General features: G+C 36.4%; 1 protein-coding gene across 4 annotated transcripts in view; it reads left to right on the top strand.

Annotated features, from left to right (window-relative positions):
* LOC133249631 (UDP-glucuronosyltransferase 2A1) overlaps nucleotides 1-16,934 on the top strand; it is a 57,910-nt gene extending 40,976 nt beyond the window's left edge. For all 4 annotated transcript variants that reach the window (XM_061420357.1, XM_061420355.1, XM_061420354.1 and 1 more), the window contains 5 exons: nucleotides 7,237-7,385; nucleotides 10,128-10,259; nucleotides 12,726-12,813; nucleotides 13,212-13,431; nucleotides 15,454-16,934. In XM_061420357.1, coding sequence (XP_061276341.1) covers nucleotides 7,237-7,385; nucleotides 10,128-10,259; nucleotides 12,726-12,813; nucleotides 13,212-13,431; nucleotides 15,454-15,733 — 869 coding nt within the window. In that variant the 3' untranslated portion in view covers nucleotides 15,734-16,934. The remainder of the gene's footprint in view (nucleotides 1-7,236; nucleotides 7,386-10,127; nucleotides 10,260-12,725; nucleotides 12,814-13,211; nucleotides 13,432-15,453) is intronic.
* Nucleotides 16,935-17,640: the final 706 nt, after the last annotated feature.

The following is a 17,640-nucleotide window of genomic DNA, read 5'->3' as shown; positions in this document are numbered from 1 at the left end:
GGCTAGAAGGGGCTGAAACCAAGTCTGGAATCTTTATAGAATCTCTAGGCTGCAGATTAGAGTGACTCCCTCTGTGACCCTGAACCCTCAGGACTGCTGGTAGACTGGTTGTGAGGAGACTGGAATTCAGTACAGGAACCTTTCAGGACCCTGAGGTGCAGACAAGAGTGCTTCCTGCCTGGTTGCTCTGCCAGCTGGGCTACTTGAGGACTGTGGCTAGGACAGGAACAGCTCAGTTACAGGGCCTTATCAGAATCCACAGTCAGACCAAGTTTGTCCAACTTGCCTCTGGGGATCCCACAGGGTTTGAGCCAGTTGTGGGCCACTTCAAGGTCTACAGCTGGGACAGAGGTCTGGATGTTTATTACTCAACGTGGGGTGAGCATGGCTCCTCTTGATTTCCTTGGCATATGATGCTAGTAACAGAGCCAAAGAGAAACATACTGTAGCTGAGTTCTCAGGGGTACAGAACTTTTTGCCATGTCTGCAGCCTGGAACCCACTCTCTGGGTCAGTCATCTGGTTGCAAGCCTCCCCTCTCAAAAGTCATTGTCTGTCTTGGACTGTACCCAGATTTCACAATCTCCTGTCTTAATCTCAGGGCTCCCACAAGACACATATGTCTGTGAATAAATGCCAAATCATTGCTGTGGGGGGCAGGTGGGGGTACATGATGGATATCTTATTTGGTCATCCCATTCAAAATATCTGGAAGGATAACACCCTCTCTTCTAGTATCTCTTCTGGAAAATCTTGATAATTCTTAGCCCTTTGCTGTTCTAAATAGATTTCTAAAATTAAATGTGAAATTCTAAAAAAATTGTAAAGTTTCATGAATCTTGGGATTTTGAGATTTAGTGAGAAATACAAGGAATTACAGTGAGTCAGTGGGTAAAGAATCCTTCTGAAATTCAGGAGATGCAGGAGACAGAGGTTCTATCTCTGAGTTGGGAAGATCCCCTGGAGGAGGGCATGACAACTCACTCCAGTATTTCACTCCAGTATTCTTGCCTGGAGAATCCCATGGACAAAAGGGCCTGGCTGGCTACAGTCCATAGATTCACTTCATAACTGAAGCGACTGAGCATACAAGCATGCACAAGGAATCTGTAGATAAATTGGAGAGAATGAACAACTTTATGAATTTTGATTTTCCTATCAATGAACATGAGACCTCTATTTATTTTCTATAAAGGGTTTCAGCAAGACTTTATAATTCTGATCTGCATATTTTATGAATTTCTTTTAAAATTATTCAAAAATTGTAAGTTGAAATATACAATTTAGTTAAACTTAATTCATACACAGAAATTGTAGTTGCCATTTCATCTTTTTTATATTATTGAAATAATCAAACTCTCACATTCATTCTAATAACAAAACTGTATATTCTCTTGGAATAAACAGAGTTTCAGGTTATCTAAAGAGACATTCAAGAGCAGAGACTCAGAATTGGAAATCACCACAGGAATTAGACCCAGGGTAGGAACATCTGAACTGTAATTAATGAGTTGCTGGAAATTTATTGTGGACAAACTTGAGAGCTTAAAAATCCAGTGGGTCCCCATCTTCGGGTTCAGTTCAGTTCATTCACTCAGTCATGTCCAGCTCTTTGTGACCCTATGGATTGCAGCACGCCAGGCTTACCTATCACAAACTCCCAGAGTTTGCTCAAACTCATGTTCATTGAGTCCGTGAGGCCATGCAACCATCTCATCCTCTGTCATTCCCTTCTCCTCCTGCCTTCAATCTTTCACAGCATCAGGGTCTTTTCAAATGAATCAGTTCTTCGCATCAGGTGGCCAAAGTATTGGAGCTTCAGCTTCAGCATCAGTCCTTCCATATGAATATAAAGGACTGATTTTCTCTAGGATTGACTAGCTTGATGACCTTGCTGTCCAAGGGACTCTCAAGAATCTTCTCCAAACCTCAGTTCAAAAGCATCAATTCTTTGGCACTGAGTTTTCTTTATGGTCCAGCTCTCACATCCTTACATGACTACTGGAAAAGCCATAGCTTTGACTAGATGGACCTTTGTTGTCAAAGTAATGTCTCTGCTTTTTAATATGCTGTCTAGGTTGGTCATAGCTTTTCTTCCAAGGAGCAAGCATCTTTTAATTTCATGGCTGGAGTCACCGTCTGCAGTGATTTTGGAACCCAGGAAAATAAACTCTGTCACTGTTTCCATTGTTTCCCCAACTATTTGCTGGAAAAATAGTGATGGGACCAGATGCCATGATCTTTGTTTCTTGAATGTTGAGTTTTAAACCAGCTTTTTCATTCTCCTCTTTCACTTTCATCAAGAGGCTCTATAGTTCCTCTTCACTTTCTGCCATAAGGGTAGTGCAATCTGCGTATCTGAGGTTATTGATATTTCTCATGGCAATCTTGATTCCAGCTTGTGCTTCATCCAGCCCTGCATCTAGCATGATATACTCTGTATAGAAGTTAAATAAGCAGGGTGATGATATACAGCCTTGATGTACTCCTTTCCCGATGTGGAACCAGTCTGTTGTTCCATGTCCAGTTCTAACTGTTGCTTCTTGACCTGCATTCAGATTTCTCAGGAGGTGGTGGTCAGGTATTCCCATCTCTTAAAGAATTTTCTACTTTGTTGTAGTCCACACAGTCAAAGACTTTAGCATAGTCAATAAAGCAGAAGTAGACTTTGTTTTGAATTTTCTTGCTTTTTCAATGATCCAACAGATGCTGGTAATTTTATCTCTGGTTCTTCTGACTTTTCTAAATCCAGCTTGAACATCTTGAAGTTCTAGGTTCATATACTATTGAAGCCTAAGTTGGAGAATTTGCTAGTGTGTGAGATGAGTGCAATTGTGCAGTAGTTTGAACATTCCTGGCATTGCCTTTCTTTGGGATTGGAATGAAAACTGACCTTTTCCAGTCCTGTGGCCACTGCTGAGTTTTCCATATTTGCTGGCCTACTGAGTGCAGCACTTTCACAGTATCATCTTTTAGGATTTGAAATAGCTCACTGAAATTCCATCACCTCTACTAGCTCTGTTCTTAGTGATGCTTCCTAAGGCCCACTTGTCTTCGCACTCCAGGATGTTTGGCTATAGGTGAGTGACCACACCATCATGGTTATCTGGATCACAGAAGAACTATACAAAAAAAGATCTTAATGACCTGATCATAGGGGAGTCCCCACAATATTGTGAGATTTCTTTCCAGGAGCTCAACCAATTTTTCATAATAAAAATCAAAGAAATAGCCCTTGTTTCCAGTTAGGGGAAGAGGAAAAGAATCATTTGGAAAGAAATCAGAGCCCTCTGTTCATCCTAACAAGGCTGTCCTCAGGGTAAACTAGTTAACTGGTGCACAATGTGCTAGGGATTATCAGAGCCTAACTGACCTGAGGCAAGAATACCTGACTCCAAGCCCCTCTAGACTACTGGATGGAAAAAGGATATACCCAACTTCAGACCATCCTGCCCCATATAAAGTGGGAGAAAAAACAGAGATAGTTTTGAAGAATACAGAGGCTTAGAGTCAATAAAATACTGAGACTAATCTTTGGACCATAGAATGCTTCTCTCCCCAACTCACCACCACCTTTCAAATACCTGTTTACAGTAGTCTCTTACCCAGTATATCATGTCTTGCTATCAAGTGAAAATTACAAGGAACATCAAAAGGCAAAAACACACTTTGAGTAGACAGAGCAATCATCAGAACCAGACATGGCAAGAATGCTGTAATTATCAAAACAAGGTTTGAAATCAATGTTGATTAATATGCTAAGGGATCTAATGGATAAAGTAGACAGTATGTAAGAATAGATGTTCTGTATAAGCAGAGAGATGCAAATCCTGAGAAAAACCAAAAAAGAAGAGATAAAAACATTGTAGCAGAAATGAATTCAAAGATCAAATTTTACTGACATACTTTATAGTCATTTCTAGAGGACAGAAGCTGAGGAATAATTTCTATCACATCCTATGAGAATAGTATGATCAAAATGTAAAAACTAGACAAGGACATTACAAGGGAAAAAAGCTTGTTATATTTGTATAAAAAAGTTTATATAAATATCTGTTGTTAACATAGATGCAGAACCCTCAAAAATGTTAGAAATTTCTGCTCTGTGAAAGACAATGTCAAGAGAAAGAAATACAAGGCACTGAATAGGAGACAATGTTTTCAAAAAACATGTCTGATAATGAACCAAAATGTTTTTTAAAAACACTTATAAACCCCAAGAAGAAATCGTGAAACCTGATTAAATAGTGGGACAAAGATAATAATGAACTGTATACAAAGATAGAAATTTGACAAATAAGTATATAAAAAATACTCCATGTAATTTTTTGGAAAGAGATGCAGATTATAATAATAATGAGATAACCACTGCACATCTATTAGAATGGCCAAAATGCAGATCACTGACAACTCCAAAAGCTCGAAAGTTGTGGAACAGGAGCTCTTATTATTGCTAACAGGATCTAAAATGGTGCAGTCACTTGGGAAACACTTGGTGCTTTCTTATAAAAGTAAACAAATTCTTGGTATCACACTTCTTGGTATTTACTCAAAGGAACTGAGAACTTATGTTTACACAAAATGTGATGTTTATAGATATTTATAGAAATTTCATTCATAACTGCCCAAACTTGGAAGAAACCAAGTAGTAAATGAATAAACTGTGGCAGATCTAAAGAAGGAATATTATTCAGCTCTAAAAAATGAGTTATAAAGTCCCAGAAAAACATCAAACCATGGGAGCACCTTTAGTGCATACTATTAAGGAAAAATCCCAGGCTGAAAAGTCTATATACTGAATGATTCAAACTCTGACATTCTGTAAAGGCAAAACTATGGAGACAACAAAAAGGTCAATGGTTGCCAGATGTGGGAAGAAAGTGGGGGATTAATATGCAGAGCACAGAATAATTTGGGAACAGTGAAAATACTCTGTATGATACCATAATGACTGATATATGTCTTTATTATTTGCCTAAGACAACCCAGTTTATACTTGGTGTTAATTATTTTGTAAACCATGAACTTTGGGTGATTATAATCTTTCAGTGTGAGTTCATCAACTGTAACAAATGTACCATTCTATTGGAGATGTTGATAATGGGATAGTCTATGCAAGTGTGAAGACAAGCATATGTGGGAAATATCTCCACTTTTCCCTCAATTTTGCTATCATCTAAAATTGCTCTAAAAATAAAGTATTAATTCATAGATTGTGATACAGAAATCATACATGTTAGTTTTCTCGCATGTCTTTAAAAAAATAAATAGTCTATGAAGCCTAATAAGGTTGTCTCTGGATTAGTATCTACAGCTTGCATGAGTTACCACTGAGAGATTGGTACCTGTCTTCTGCTGAATACCTCAATCTGTCTCATCTACAATATGGCATTTTGTCATACATTTAGGCTCCCTCTAAGAATTCTTTGAAACTAAAAGGTATCTCAGTAGACTCGTCATGAAGGTTAAAATAATAGATTCAAACAGCAACAATATTTCCACGGTAGTTCAAATTTAGTGGCCATTGATCAATTATTTGTAAATATTCTATTGTGTTTATAACTCAATTTGTGTAACAAAATGATAACAGAAAAAAAGATTGGTGGTAAATTTTAATTCCATATTTTTGTCGTACAGGTCTTCATCATAACATTTAGAATGTCTTAAGAAACTTACAACTTTTTCATACTTTAGCACACTTTTGCTCTTGTGTTGATATGTATTCCATACTGTGCATAACCGCTTCAAATAGACAATTTTAGTATACTAAGTACTTTAGTATACTAAAATACTTTGAGCTATGTCTTTCAAAAATGTTTTGCATAATAATTTCTCCTAAGAACTCAGTAATCAAGACAGGATGTCACACACATGGAGCAACACATCTAAAAAACATAAGCATGTTTGAGGGGAAACTGTGATGCTTTGTTTTCATCCAGTCTTTGGCAATTTCAAGCGGAATGTCCTTGGAAATGGCTTTTTTATTATCAAGTTAAATCATTGCCTATATAACTTCAACTGAGCAAGTGAGCACGCACATGCGCATAAGACTTCTGACATATATCCAAGCACTACAAAGTAGCAACAATTCTTTAAAAGGCTATTCAACCTGGAGTACATAAAAGCACCATTTCTGAATAGAATCTTTAAGAAAGGAACACTCTAGTCTGAATTTTTCTTTACTTAGATGCAACACATGTTTTTTGTGTGTACAAATGATTGACTTAGTAATTTGCAAATACTTGTTCTTTACAAATCTCCTAAAATGAATATTTAGAATCTGTCCTTTTCATAAAACATCATTTCAAGGTGACACTCAAATGTGTGATACTAAGTAATGCATGCATGTATAATCTGCATTCCAGAGAGGCTTGTATTAGGTTTAAGTTACTCAGGGATTTCCTATGGAGAAAATAACAGCAAATCAATGAGATCTGACTCAGCAAGACAAAGTAAATTGATACTGGTGGGATTCTTCAACAATGTGCGTGAACCCAAAACTGTAACAAGCGGAAAGGTAGAAAGATAGTCCTGAGTGGAAATTAGAAAACCCCTGAGAGCTGATTTGGTGTTTATGGTGGTTTAGTTGCTAAGTAATGTCTGACTCTTGTGACCCCATAGACTGTAGCCTCCCAGACTTCTCTGTCCATGGGATTTCCCAAGCAAGAATACTGCAGTGGGTTGTCCTTTCCTTCTTTAGGGGGTCTTCCAGACCCAGGGATCAAACCCACAGCTCTAGTATTTGTCGGTGGATTCTTTACTGTTGAGTCATCAAAGAGGCCCTTTGTGTTAATAGGATGCAGCTAATCTGCCATCTGCCATTTAATTGGAGAGAAACCATGTGTATGAAATCCATCAGTACTTAGAGTTGTGGTTAAAATTTTTGATTGAATTTATTTCCTAAAAGAACTTATTTTTGTCAAAGAATTATATTTTTATTTGATTTTATTGAGTTTATTTTATTTTACATACTACTGTTCTTTTACTACCCAAACATTCTTTCTCCCTCCATCTCACTTCTCATACCTTCCTGTCTACCTTTCTATCTTCTTTCCTTTCTTCTTCCTTCTCTTCCTCCATCTTTCATTAATATTTTAAATTTCACTTCCTTTTAACATCTAAATGTGATAAGTAATCAAGAGTTCCTTCATAGCACATCAGAAAATTAGTGGTGCAATTTTTTCCCAGCAAATATGTGTGCTAATAAGTTCAAGCCTACTTCTTTCATTTTCTCCAGGAAGACCCACTACACTATGTGAGACCATGGGGAAAGCGGAGATTTGGCTCATCAGGACATACTGGGATTTTGAATTTCCTCGTCCATACTTACCAAATTTTGAATTTGTAGGAGGATTGCATTGTAAACCAGCTAAACCATTACCTAAGGTAGGTCTATTACAGTGGAAAGCTCTTTCGTACTTTATATAATACCCTGATTTTCCTCTAAAGCTTGCAGTATCAATGACAGAGATATGCTTGCTGCTGAATTACTTCAGTTTTATACTTCAAATCTATTTTCAAAATCATAGGAGAAGTCTCTTATGAATAATTTTACCTTTTTTTACTTGAATACTTAATCAGAAGGATGAAATCTTCCAAGTGGCATGTTAAAAATATCAGTGTCCGTAGTACAGACATTGGGTTGAAAAACAGGAAGCTAGAACCTTGGCTATCACTAAGGAGACTGCTGCTGTCTTCCTAAGAAGCATGATGCAATTATAAATAGGGACATTTACTATGATCATTTGAGTGATAAAGATGCTTTCATAAAAGCTAAGTGTTGATAGAAGACATGGAACCAGACAGGGCTTCTTGGAGAGCAGTAGACTTTACTGAACCAGGAAAGAATTGATTGAAAAAAATTTTTTGAGATGACAATGATATGTTCAATTTCAAATTCACTTTAAGAAGTCAAAGGAAATTTCAGGTGAAGATTTCTAAAAATCATCTGGTTAATACAAGATTTCAGTCTCAGCTGAGAACACTGGAAATAAATTTGGGAGTCATTAATGTAAATTAGAAATCATATAACTGAGAAACCAAAATGCTGAATTGGCTCTTTATAACTATGATACCAGGAATTTTTGGGGGGTAAAAAAGAAAATCATGCACCCATATTCCAATGTTAGAAAGAATTAATAAGGAGTGCCAGAAATATCAGAAGAAAACAATATTTAGAAGCATAAAAAGAGAATAGTAGGTAAACAAAGTAAGAATATTGTACTTGACTATATTCATCAATAGGCAGTGAAGAGACAGATATTTATTTGCTTGTGTTGTAGGTAAATGAGCATACTCTGTACAAGAGGGCAGGTTAAATGATGTTCCCATAAGAGTTCTTGATTTCTCTTTAGGGGAAGATGGATACTGAAGTTTAAAATTTCACTTCCGGATTGTGAATATGTGTTTCACGCCAATAGGTTATAGCTAAAAACAAGCTCCATTGAGTGTTATTACTGGAGATAAGAAACCAATATCTAAAATAAATAAAGGTACAGAAAGATGCATGACATATTCCATGGCTCACTTGCCACATCATTGTGTTTATCGTTCCACTCCCACTTTTCACATGCACGCTATTTCAGAAAAATGGCTCAGACATGTTTCATAAGAGGGGAAATGTATTCCATTCCAAAACTCAGTTATTAATATAGATATTTCAGAAATATGAATACCAATCATGGCTTATCTTTCTCATGAAAGAATTATGCCAATCACTGGACACACAAAATAGAAAAGCAATGAAATTAAACTAAGAAACCAAATCAAACAGATAAGTGTATAATTCTTATACACAGGTATGTGTGTCTATGCCTGTGTGTGTGTGTGTGTGTGTGATGTTTTTTTATTCAATCACTGTCTATGTAGGGAGATGAATCATAGAGATAAAACACCAATTCCTAGGACATCAGGTATTCTCTTAATTTTAACTGAGCTAAAAAGAGTGATCTGCTTTTGTTTATGGCATTGTCCTTCCCTTGGTAATTTTACTAGCCTTTAACTGAGAAACACCAGTGACTGTAGGATAACCATGAATAGTTACAAAGAGATGACACGTCTCTAGAAGGTGACATTCACATAGATAATGAGGAACCTCAATCCCAGACTTTGCTGTCCCCAATTTGCACAACTTCCCAGGTGATGCTAGAGGTAAAGAACCCACCTGCCAATGCAGGAGACCAGGTAAGAAATGTGAGTTTGATCCCTGGAGGATGAAATGGCACCATGGTGGGCTCTAGTCCATGAGGTCGCAAAGAGTTGGACATGACTGGAGCAACTTAGCATCCAAGTGATCATCAGGAGAATTTTATTTGCAGAGAAATGTATAATTTACTTCTGTTCTAAGACTCACATTTTGGGCACATTGTTAGTGTCATACTCTTGTGAAACAGAAGCACTGTGTCATAAGTGTTATAATGACTGTAACAGGAATTTCACTCCATTATCTTTTTTCAAATATATTACTATATATAGCAGTTGTTTAAAATCATTTTAGCCCTACTAAACAGGGAAATAATAAACATGAGGAAAATATCCTAAATGCCTAACAGGAAGCTAGATAAAGTTATTCAAAAGGTATTGACTGTAAACTGGGATGCTAAAAATTTTAAAAGCCTAATTCAGAATCCTTCTTCAGGCTTTCTTCCAAAGAATATTTTTACAAGTTTGCAGACAGGTCTGTTGGTTCATAAAATTAAACTTTGGGAGTAATAGTTCCATGTACCATGAGAACATCTACCTTTTATCACCTATTAATTTTGTATAATGGTTTGGTTTCATGTTTTTATTGTGTAATCACCCATTGTATATTTAGCCCATCATTTCAGAAATACATTTCCTCCTAACAAGACTAGATGGTTCTATATGGCAGAAGACAGAATCAATCTAACAATGTCCCTCACACATCTCTTGAGTCTTCCAATTTAGAAGTGTAAGAGAGTCTTTTCCCCTCTGTGATTGGCACTTATGTAATAAACATAATTTTGTTGATGTGTTCAGTTGTTCAGTCACATCTGACTCTGCAACCGCATGGACTGCACTTCTCTGTCCTTCACTCTCTCCCAGAGTTTGCCCAAACTCATGTTCATTGAATTAATAGTGCAATAAAATATAATCTTATCCCTGCAGGAAATGGAAGAATTTGTCCAAAGTTCAGGTGAAGATGGTATTGTGGTATTTTCTCTGGGGTCAATGGTCAAAAATCTCACAGAAGAAAAAGCCAATCGCATTGCCTCAGCTCTTGCCCAGATTCCACAAAAGGTTAGTATAAACTCCAATCCTGGTGAGCAGAGTCAGTTTGCAATTGTAGAGAGTGGGTGGCTTTTAGTATTCTTTCCAGATAAAAGTTGTAACTCGTCCTTCATGAAACAAAACTGGCACCACCTTTAAGTAAAAATGTTTCAAAAGATTCAGATGTATTTGGGACACACTTTACCACTTTCTTACTGAACCTTCACGTTACTATGAAAATACATCTTTTCATGAAGTCATTTATTTTCAATAAAATAGAGATGAAATGTTAAGATTCTAGTAATTTTTTCATACCAGAACTTATTAAATGCCATATACTCTGCAACATCTTTTATACACATAATCTTATTTAATTCTTAGATTGCCCATTATGAGGTAGCGGTTTCCACTGGTCACATAGACATCCTAGGAAACTGAGGCTTATAGGGGTGAAATAATATGCTGAGGATCACACAATGAGTATATGGTAGTATTATGTCTGTTGGACTCCAGGGAGCACAGCTTTAACCTCTCTGTTATTCTGCTGGCCATACTGTTCAATCCAGAAAAATGGATACACCATCCCAACCATGGTCTTTCAAAGAAGACAGGAAAGATTCCTTGAAAGATCTGAGAACCAAGTCACCTTAGTAATGGGGAAAAAACCCAGAAAGTTCAGTTCCATCTTCAAGGAGCATACAGCCAAATAAAGAGACTAGATCAACATACATACTAATGGGAGAGTGGCCCAGACAGATGAAACTGACTGTCTAGATATGTACTCATTTATTTAGACAGCTATACCTCAGTCAGTTGGTACACGTACCCTATTGCCTTCAGTTCAGTTCAGTTGCTCAGTCATGTCCAACTCCTTGTGACCCCATGGTCTGCAGCATTCCAGGCCTCCCTGTCCATCACCAACTCCCAGAGTTTCCTCAAAGTAATGTCCGTTGAGTCGGTGATGCCATCCAACCATCTCATCCTCTGTCGTCCCCTCATCCTCCTGCCTTTAATCTTTCCTAGCACCAGGGTCTTTTCCAGTGAGTCAGCTCTTCGCATCAGGTGGTCAAAGTACTGGAGTTTCAGCTTCAGCATCTCAGTTCTTCCAAATGAATATTCAGGGCTGATTTCCTTTAAGATGGACTGGTTGGATCTCCTTCAAGGCCAAGGGATTCTCAAGAGTCTTCTCCATCACCACAGTTCAAGAACATCAATTCTTTGGCACTCAGCTTTCTTTATGGTCCAGCTCTCACATCCATACATGACTACTGGAAAAACCATAGCTTTGACTAGATGTACATTTGTTGGCAAAGTAATGTCTCTGCTTTTTAATATGCTGTCTAGGTTGGTCATAGCTTTTCTTCCAAGGAGCAAGTGTCTTTTAATTTCATGGCTACAGTCACCATCTTCAGTGATTTTGGAGCCCAAAGAAATAAAAGTCTGTCACTGAGTTCACTGTTTTTCCATCTATTTGCCATGAAGTTATAGGACCAGATGCCATGATCTTAGTTTTCTGAATGTTGAGGTTTAAGTCAACTTTTTCACTCTCCTCTTTCAATTTCATCAAGAGGCTCTTTAGTTCTTCTTCATTTTCTGCCATAAGGGTGGTATCCTCTGCATATCTGAGGTTATTGATATTTCTCCCGGCAATCTTGATTCCAGCTTGTGCTTTATCCAGCCCAGTGTTTCTCACGATGTACTCTGCATATAAGTTAAATAAGCAAGGTGACAATATACAGACTTGATGTACTCTTTTCCCTATTTGGAACCAGTCTGTTGTTCCATGTCCCGTTCTAACTGTTGCTTCCTGACCTGCATACAGATTTCTCAAGTGGCAGGTCAGTTGGTCTGGTATTCCCATCTCTTGAAGAATTTTCCAGATTTGTGGTGATCCACACAGTCAAAGGCTTTGGTATAGTCAATAAAGCAGAAGTAAATGTTTTTCTGGAACTCTCTTGCTTTTTTGATAATCCAGCGGATGTTGGCAATTTGATCTCTGGTTTCTCTGCCTTTTCCAAATCCAGATTGAACACCTGGAAGTTCGTGGTTCATGTACTGTTGAAGCCTGGATTGGAGAATTTTGAGCATTAATTTACTAGTGTATGAGATGATCTAGTTCTCTTAAATTAAAAAAAAAAAAACTTACAAATTATTTTAATTTACCCTTTCAGAATATCAAGTGGTATTTGCTGTTTTCATATTTTGGTATAGACTTTTTCTTGAAAAACTTTCTTCACAATATTTTTTGGTTTTGATTTTTAAGTTAAAGTTAACTGCCGTAAAAGGTACACATGAACATGTCCATTGTTTGAAACTTTTAATAAACTTCTGTTTACTTCATATAACATCTCAGCACAGGCTTTCAAATAGCAAAACAAAGAAACAAAAAAACTGGTATGGACTATATGATTTCTAAATAGCTCTATAGCCTTAAAATGCCTTAATTTTGTTTGTTTGTTTGTTTTTACTTCACAACTAAAGCACTGTCTTCCACAGGTTTTATGGAGATACAAAGGAAAGAAACCTGCCACGTTAGGAGCCAATACTCGGCTCTATGATTGGATACCACAGAATGATCTTCTTGGTAAGACCAAGGAAATTCAATAAACAAGTGAAATATTTAAATTTCCACATTTTACTTGCACTTTTGAAGCAAATATAATTAAAGAATTGGTCACTTATTTTAGATTGATACTTCCTCTGATTCTCAAAAGGGGATCTTCATTTTAAGACTCTCATCATTCTTTAAATTTCAATCTCAGTTCAGCTATTACCTCTTCAATAAGTCTTTCCAGACAATGCAAAGGGGATTAATTTTGCCTTTTTCAGGGGTCATGGTATTTTTGAGGTAGAAATTACCCATATTTTCAGCTTTCATAGAAAATATTGCTTTCTTCATTGAGTTATCCAAGAGTTTTTACCCCATGTTTTTCTGAAATTCTGTTAATGTTTCACCCACATCTCATCTAATCTCCTATCTAGGTCATCCCAAAGCAAAAGCATTTATCACTCATGGTGGAACCAATGGGATCTATGAAGCTATCTATCATGGGGTGCCTATGGTGGGAGTCCCAATGTTTGCTGATCAGCCTGACAACATTGCTCACATGAAGGCCAAAGGAGCAGCTGTGGAAGTGAATATAAACACAATGACAAGTGCAGATTTGCTCAATGCCTTGAGAACAGTCATTAATGAACCTTCGTAAGTACTACTATTTTATTTTATTGTGTGTGTGTGTGTGTGTGTATTTGGCTGTACTGGGTCTTCATTGCCTCTCACAAACTCAGTAGTTGTGGTCTGCAGGTTTAGTTGCCCTACAGTACTACCACTTTTAAAGGCTTATCTTTAATTATTTTACCTGTGATACTCAAAAATGTCCAATGTTTCATGCATTTTAAACTAGTGTATTTTCAAATATAAATAACAACTGCAACATTATCATATGAGAACAATTTTATTACTTCCTCTCCCAAACTGCTGAAGCTATTGGCTGAAATTGTAAAACACAACCAAGATTTCAAATATTCTATTAGTGCTTTCTCAAAAAAAAATAATGCTGGTGATTATGTAAATTCTCAGATCTTTTCCTGGACAATCTGCTTATGGACTTCCTAGTGGGTATTTTCTCTCAGTATAGGGTTATTTACAATCTTGATCTGGAGTAATTTCAAAACTATAATTCACACAAGGCCAATATACGTTCTTGGAAAAATGAGGCAATTCATTTACAACTGACTTATTCCATCTTTTTTATATGTTTGTGTTTTACCACATTCTGTAAAGAATGTATTTCTTCCACTCCCTTCCTCATAACTCTTAACATGCTATGTGACCAGCAAAGTTTATGTCACAGCAAGAATTAACATTTTTTTAACATACCTGTGGCTTTTCGTTCATTTAGCATGTGACATGCATCCTATACTTACTTTTTTCTTCAACTGGAAGGAGATTTTTTTAATACTCAGATAATGAACAGAAGATTACTATATAGATTATTAAAAATTGCTCCTAAAAACTAATCAGAAAAAATAAAAATCTATTAGAAAAATAAGGAAAAGTTTGAACAAGAATTTTGCAGAAAAGGAAATATGAATTGGTTATAAGCATTTGTTCATTAAAACCTCATCCCTAAATAGATAAGTCAAATTAAAACCAAGAGATAACATTTTATACTTACCAGATTGAAAAAAATAAAGAAATTAAGAAATCTGGCAAAACTATTGACCAGAATGTGGAACAACTGAAATCCTCAGAAACTTGTCTTAAAATTATAAGTTGATATAACCATCTTGGAAGATGATTTGGCGTTAGCTAGTAGTAGCTCAGATGGTAAAGCATCTGCCTGCAATGCAGGAGACCTGGATTCGATCCTTGGGTCAGGAAAATGCCTTGAAGAAGGAAATGGCAACTCACTCCAATATTCTTGGCCTGGAGAATCCCATGGGCAGAGGAGTCTTGTGGGCTACAGTCCATGGGGTCACAGAGTCAGACACGACTGAGCAACTAACACACACAGTGACATCAAAGTCATGAACAATGTGAAATTCCACTTCTAGAGAAACTCTTGCCTTTGCTTTGTGAGCTTGAACATGCCACAAGTGTACATAGGAACATGGTCTATAATAGAAAAAGAAACTGAAATAACTCACTGTCTATCAACAGGGCTGCTGAGTAAATCATGGGGTATATATCTAATGCAATACTACACAGTAGTAAAAAATAAACCATGAATAAACCATCAATACAGACAAATTTCACATACAATATTGAGCAAGAAAAGCAACTTCTTAAAAATACGTATTAGATGATATTTCTTATTTAAAGTTCAAAAGCATGGAAACTAAATGCAAACAGGGTAAAACTACAAAGCAGTGTGTGGCAATAATAAACATGCATTCAGTCTTTACCTCCATGGAAAAGAGAGAAATGTGTTTGGAAAGGAATCTTCAGGGTAATACTTTTAATTAATTATTCTTTCTACCTTATGTATACATGTATCCTGTTAAGTACAGGATAAATTTAATTTTTAAAAAATATTGAAAATTGTATGTGTAAAGTTCTTTTAGCTCTGAAGGGAGGAATCCTCCTAACAGACGGTAATGTATAAATTAGAGTCATGACTGTAGAGAATAAAGCTTTAGGATAAAAGCTATGAAATATTACTATACTTACCTTAAATGAAAACAAAACTCTATATATAATTTCCATGTTTTTGCCTACCAGTTATAAAGAGAATGCTATGAGGCTAAAAAGGATTCACCATGATCAGCCTGTAAAGCCCCTGGACCGAGCAGTCTTCTGGATCGAATTTGTCATGCGCCACAAAGGAGCCAAGCACCTGAGGCCAGCCGCCCACAACCTCACCTGGTACCAGTACCACTCTCTGGATGTGATCGGGTTCCTGCTGGCCTGTGTGGCAACAGCTGTATTCTTGGTCACAAGATGCTGTCTGTTTTCTTGTCGAAAATTTGGTAAAACAGGAAAGAAGAAAAAAAGAGAATAGATCTTTCTAAGTTTGCCAAAGGCTTGCATGGGCACTTCTGTTCATTCTAGCCACAATGACCGTAAATATATCTTCATCTTATTTCCAGAATTCCATTCGTCTCTACCTTAACATAGATATAAATTCTAGAATTCAACAACAGCATTAACCATGGGGATGTTCCATTCTTTCTTTATCTTTTCCCATCTGGCTTTACTCTCTTCCTCAAACATTCCTAAGAAAGGTACACAAATAATTTTATGTTTGTCTATTCATAGTATCAAGCTTCTGTGGTGGCTCAGAAGGTAAAGAATCTGCCTGCAGTGCAGGAGACCTGGGTTTGATCCCTGGACTGGGAAGATCCCTGGACTGGGAAGATCCCCTGGAGAAGGGAATGGCAACCCACTCCATTATTCTTGCCTGGAGAATTCCTTGGACAGAGGAGCCTGGTAGGCCAGATACAGTGCATGGAGTTGCAAAGAGTTGGACATGACTGAGTGACTAACACTTTCACTTTCATTCATAATATTAATTTTTTCTTTATTTTTAACTTTAAGTTATATGCTGACTGACAATATATTGAATCCTGTGGAAAACATAATGTACTTACACAAATGTAAGTAAGAGCTGATAGATGCAGAGAACACAAAGAATAAAATTCACAATATTTGCTAGAACATACGAATTAGAAAACCATCATAGGATACTAGTCTATTACAAGAAGAGTAATGATTTTATTTGTCATAAAAGACTTTCTGCTTGCCAAGTGTTACTGAGGTCAGAGCATGATTTGATAATAACTGTGATGGCATATCACACCAGGGACAGTGAAAATCTACAGATTTTCATTAAACACATAGATAACCATACCTACATTCCTGACTTTAGTCAGAAAATATTCTTGTGTACCATTTTGTACAAGAGACTGAACACTGCCTTCAAGCAAGAGATCTATTGAATTATTGGTTATTTTTTCTCAAGGGCAGAGAATGTCAGCAGTATGTTAAGGAAGAAGAGATAATTTTTAGAAAAAATAGCAAGAAATATAGAAAACATTTTAATAATTTTATGAAAATTGTAACTTATAGTACAATGGATAATCTTGAAGTTAAGGTCCAATTCATTATATTTAAAAATTGTTAATGCTCATAATCTATAGCCACTATAATCAAAAGTGTCATTTTATGTCAAAAAATAAATATTTACTTGATTGATACAATTATTATAATAGTTTTCAGTCTCTATTTTCAATAAATTTAAATTTATCAATTAATTGTTCAAGGATATGAGATGTTAACAAACCTATTCAACCAAGGATTGTTGTTGTTGTTTGTTGCTAAGTCATGTCCAACTCTTTTGCAATCCGATGGGCCATAGCCTTCCAGGTTCCTCTGTCCATGGAATTTTCCAAGCAAGAATATTGGAATGGGTTGGGATTTCTTTCTCCAGGGCATCTTCTTGACCCAAGTATTGAACCCAAGTCTCCTGCCTTGTAGGCAGATTCTTTACCACTGAGCCACCAGGGAAGCCCCTCAACCAACTCTACGCTGTAGTAAATATGTATCAATGCAAAGCACTAAAGAGGAATAGTTATATTGGATTCAGCTTTGCATTAATTTAACAAATGCATTAAAGATTTTACTTTCTTTATCCATTATAAACTTAATGACACATTTAATTGAAGTTTTAATTTCAATATTTGATATATAACTGAAAAAAAATAAATGGCATCCACAGACTTACTGAACTTTTAAAAACTCTTATTTATTTTAATATGGTATATTGAAAATGAATTCCAATTTAAAAGTAATTATATCACTGAAGTATGTCCTCTTGAATATGGGGCCTCCCAGGTGGTATAGTGGTAAAAATCTGCCTGCTACTTCAGGAGATATAAGAGATGTGATTTCCATCCTTGGGTGGAGAAG

Source organism: Bos javanicus, chromosome 6, assembly GCF_032452875.1.
Source record: "Bos javanicus breed banteng chromosome 6, ARS-OSU_banteng_1.0, whole genome shotgun sequence".
In the NCBI taxonomy this organism is placed as follows: Eukaryota; Metazoa; Chordata; class Mammalia; order Artiodactyla; family Bovidae; genus Bos; species Bos javanicus.
This window is presented reverse-complemented; position numbering and strand designations above follow the sequence as displayed.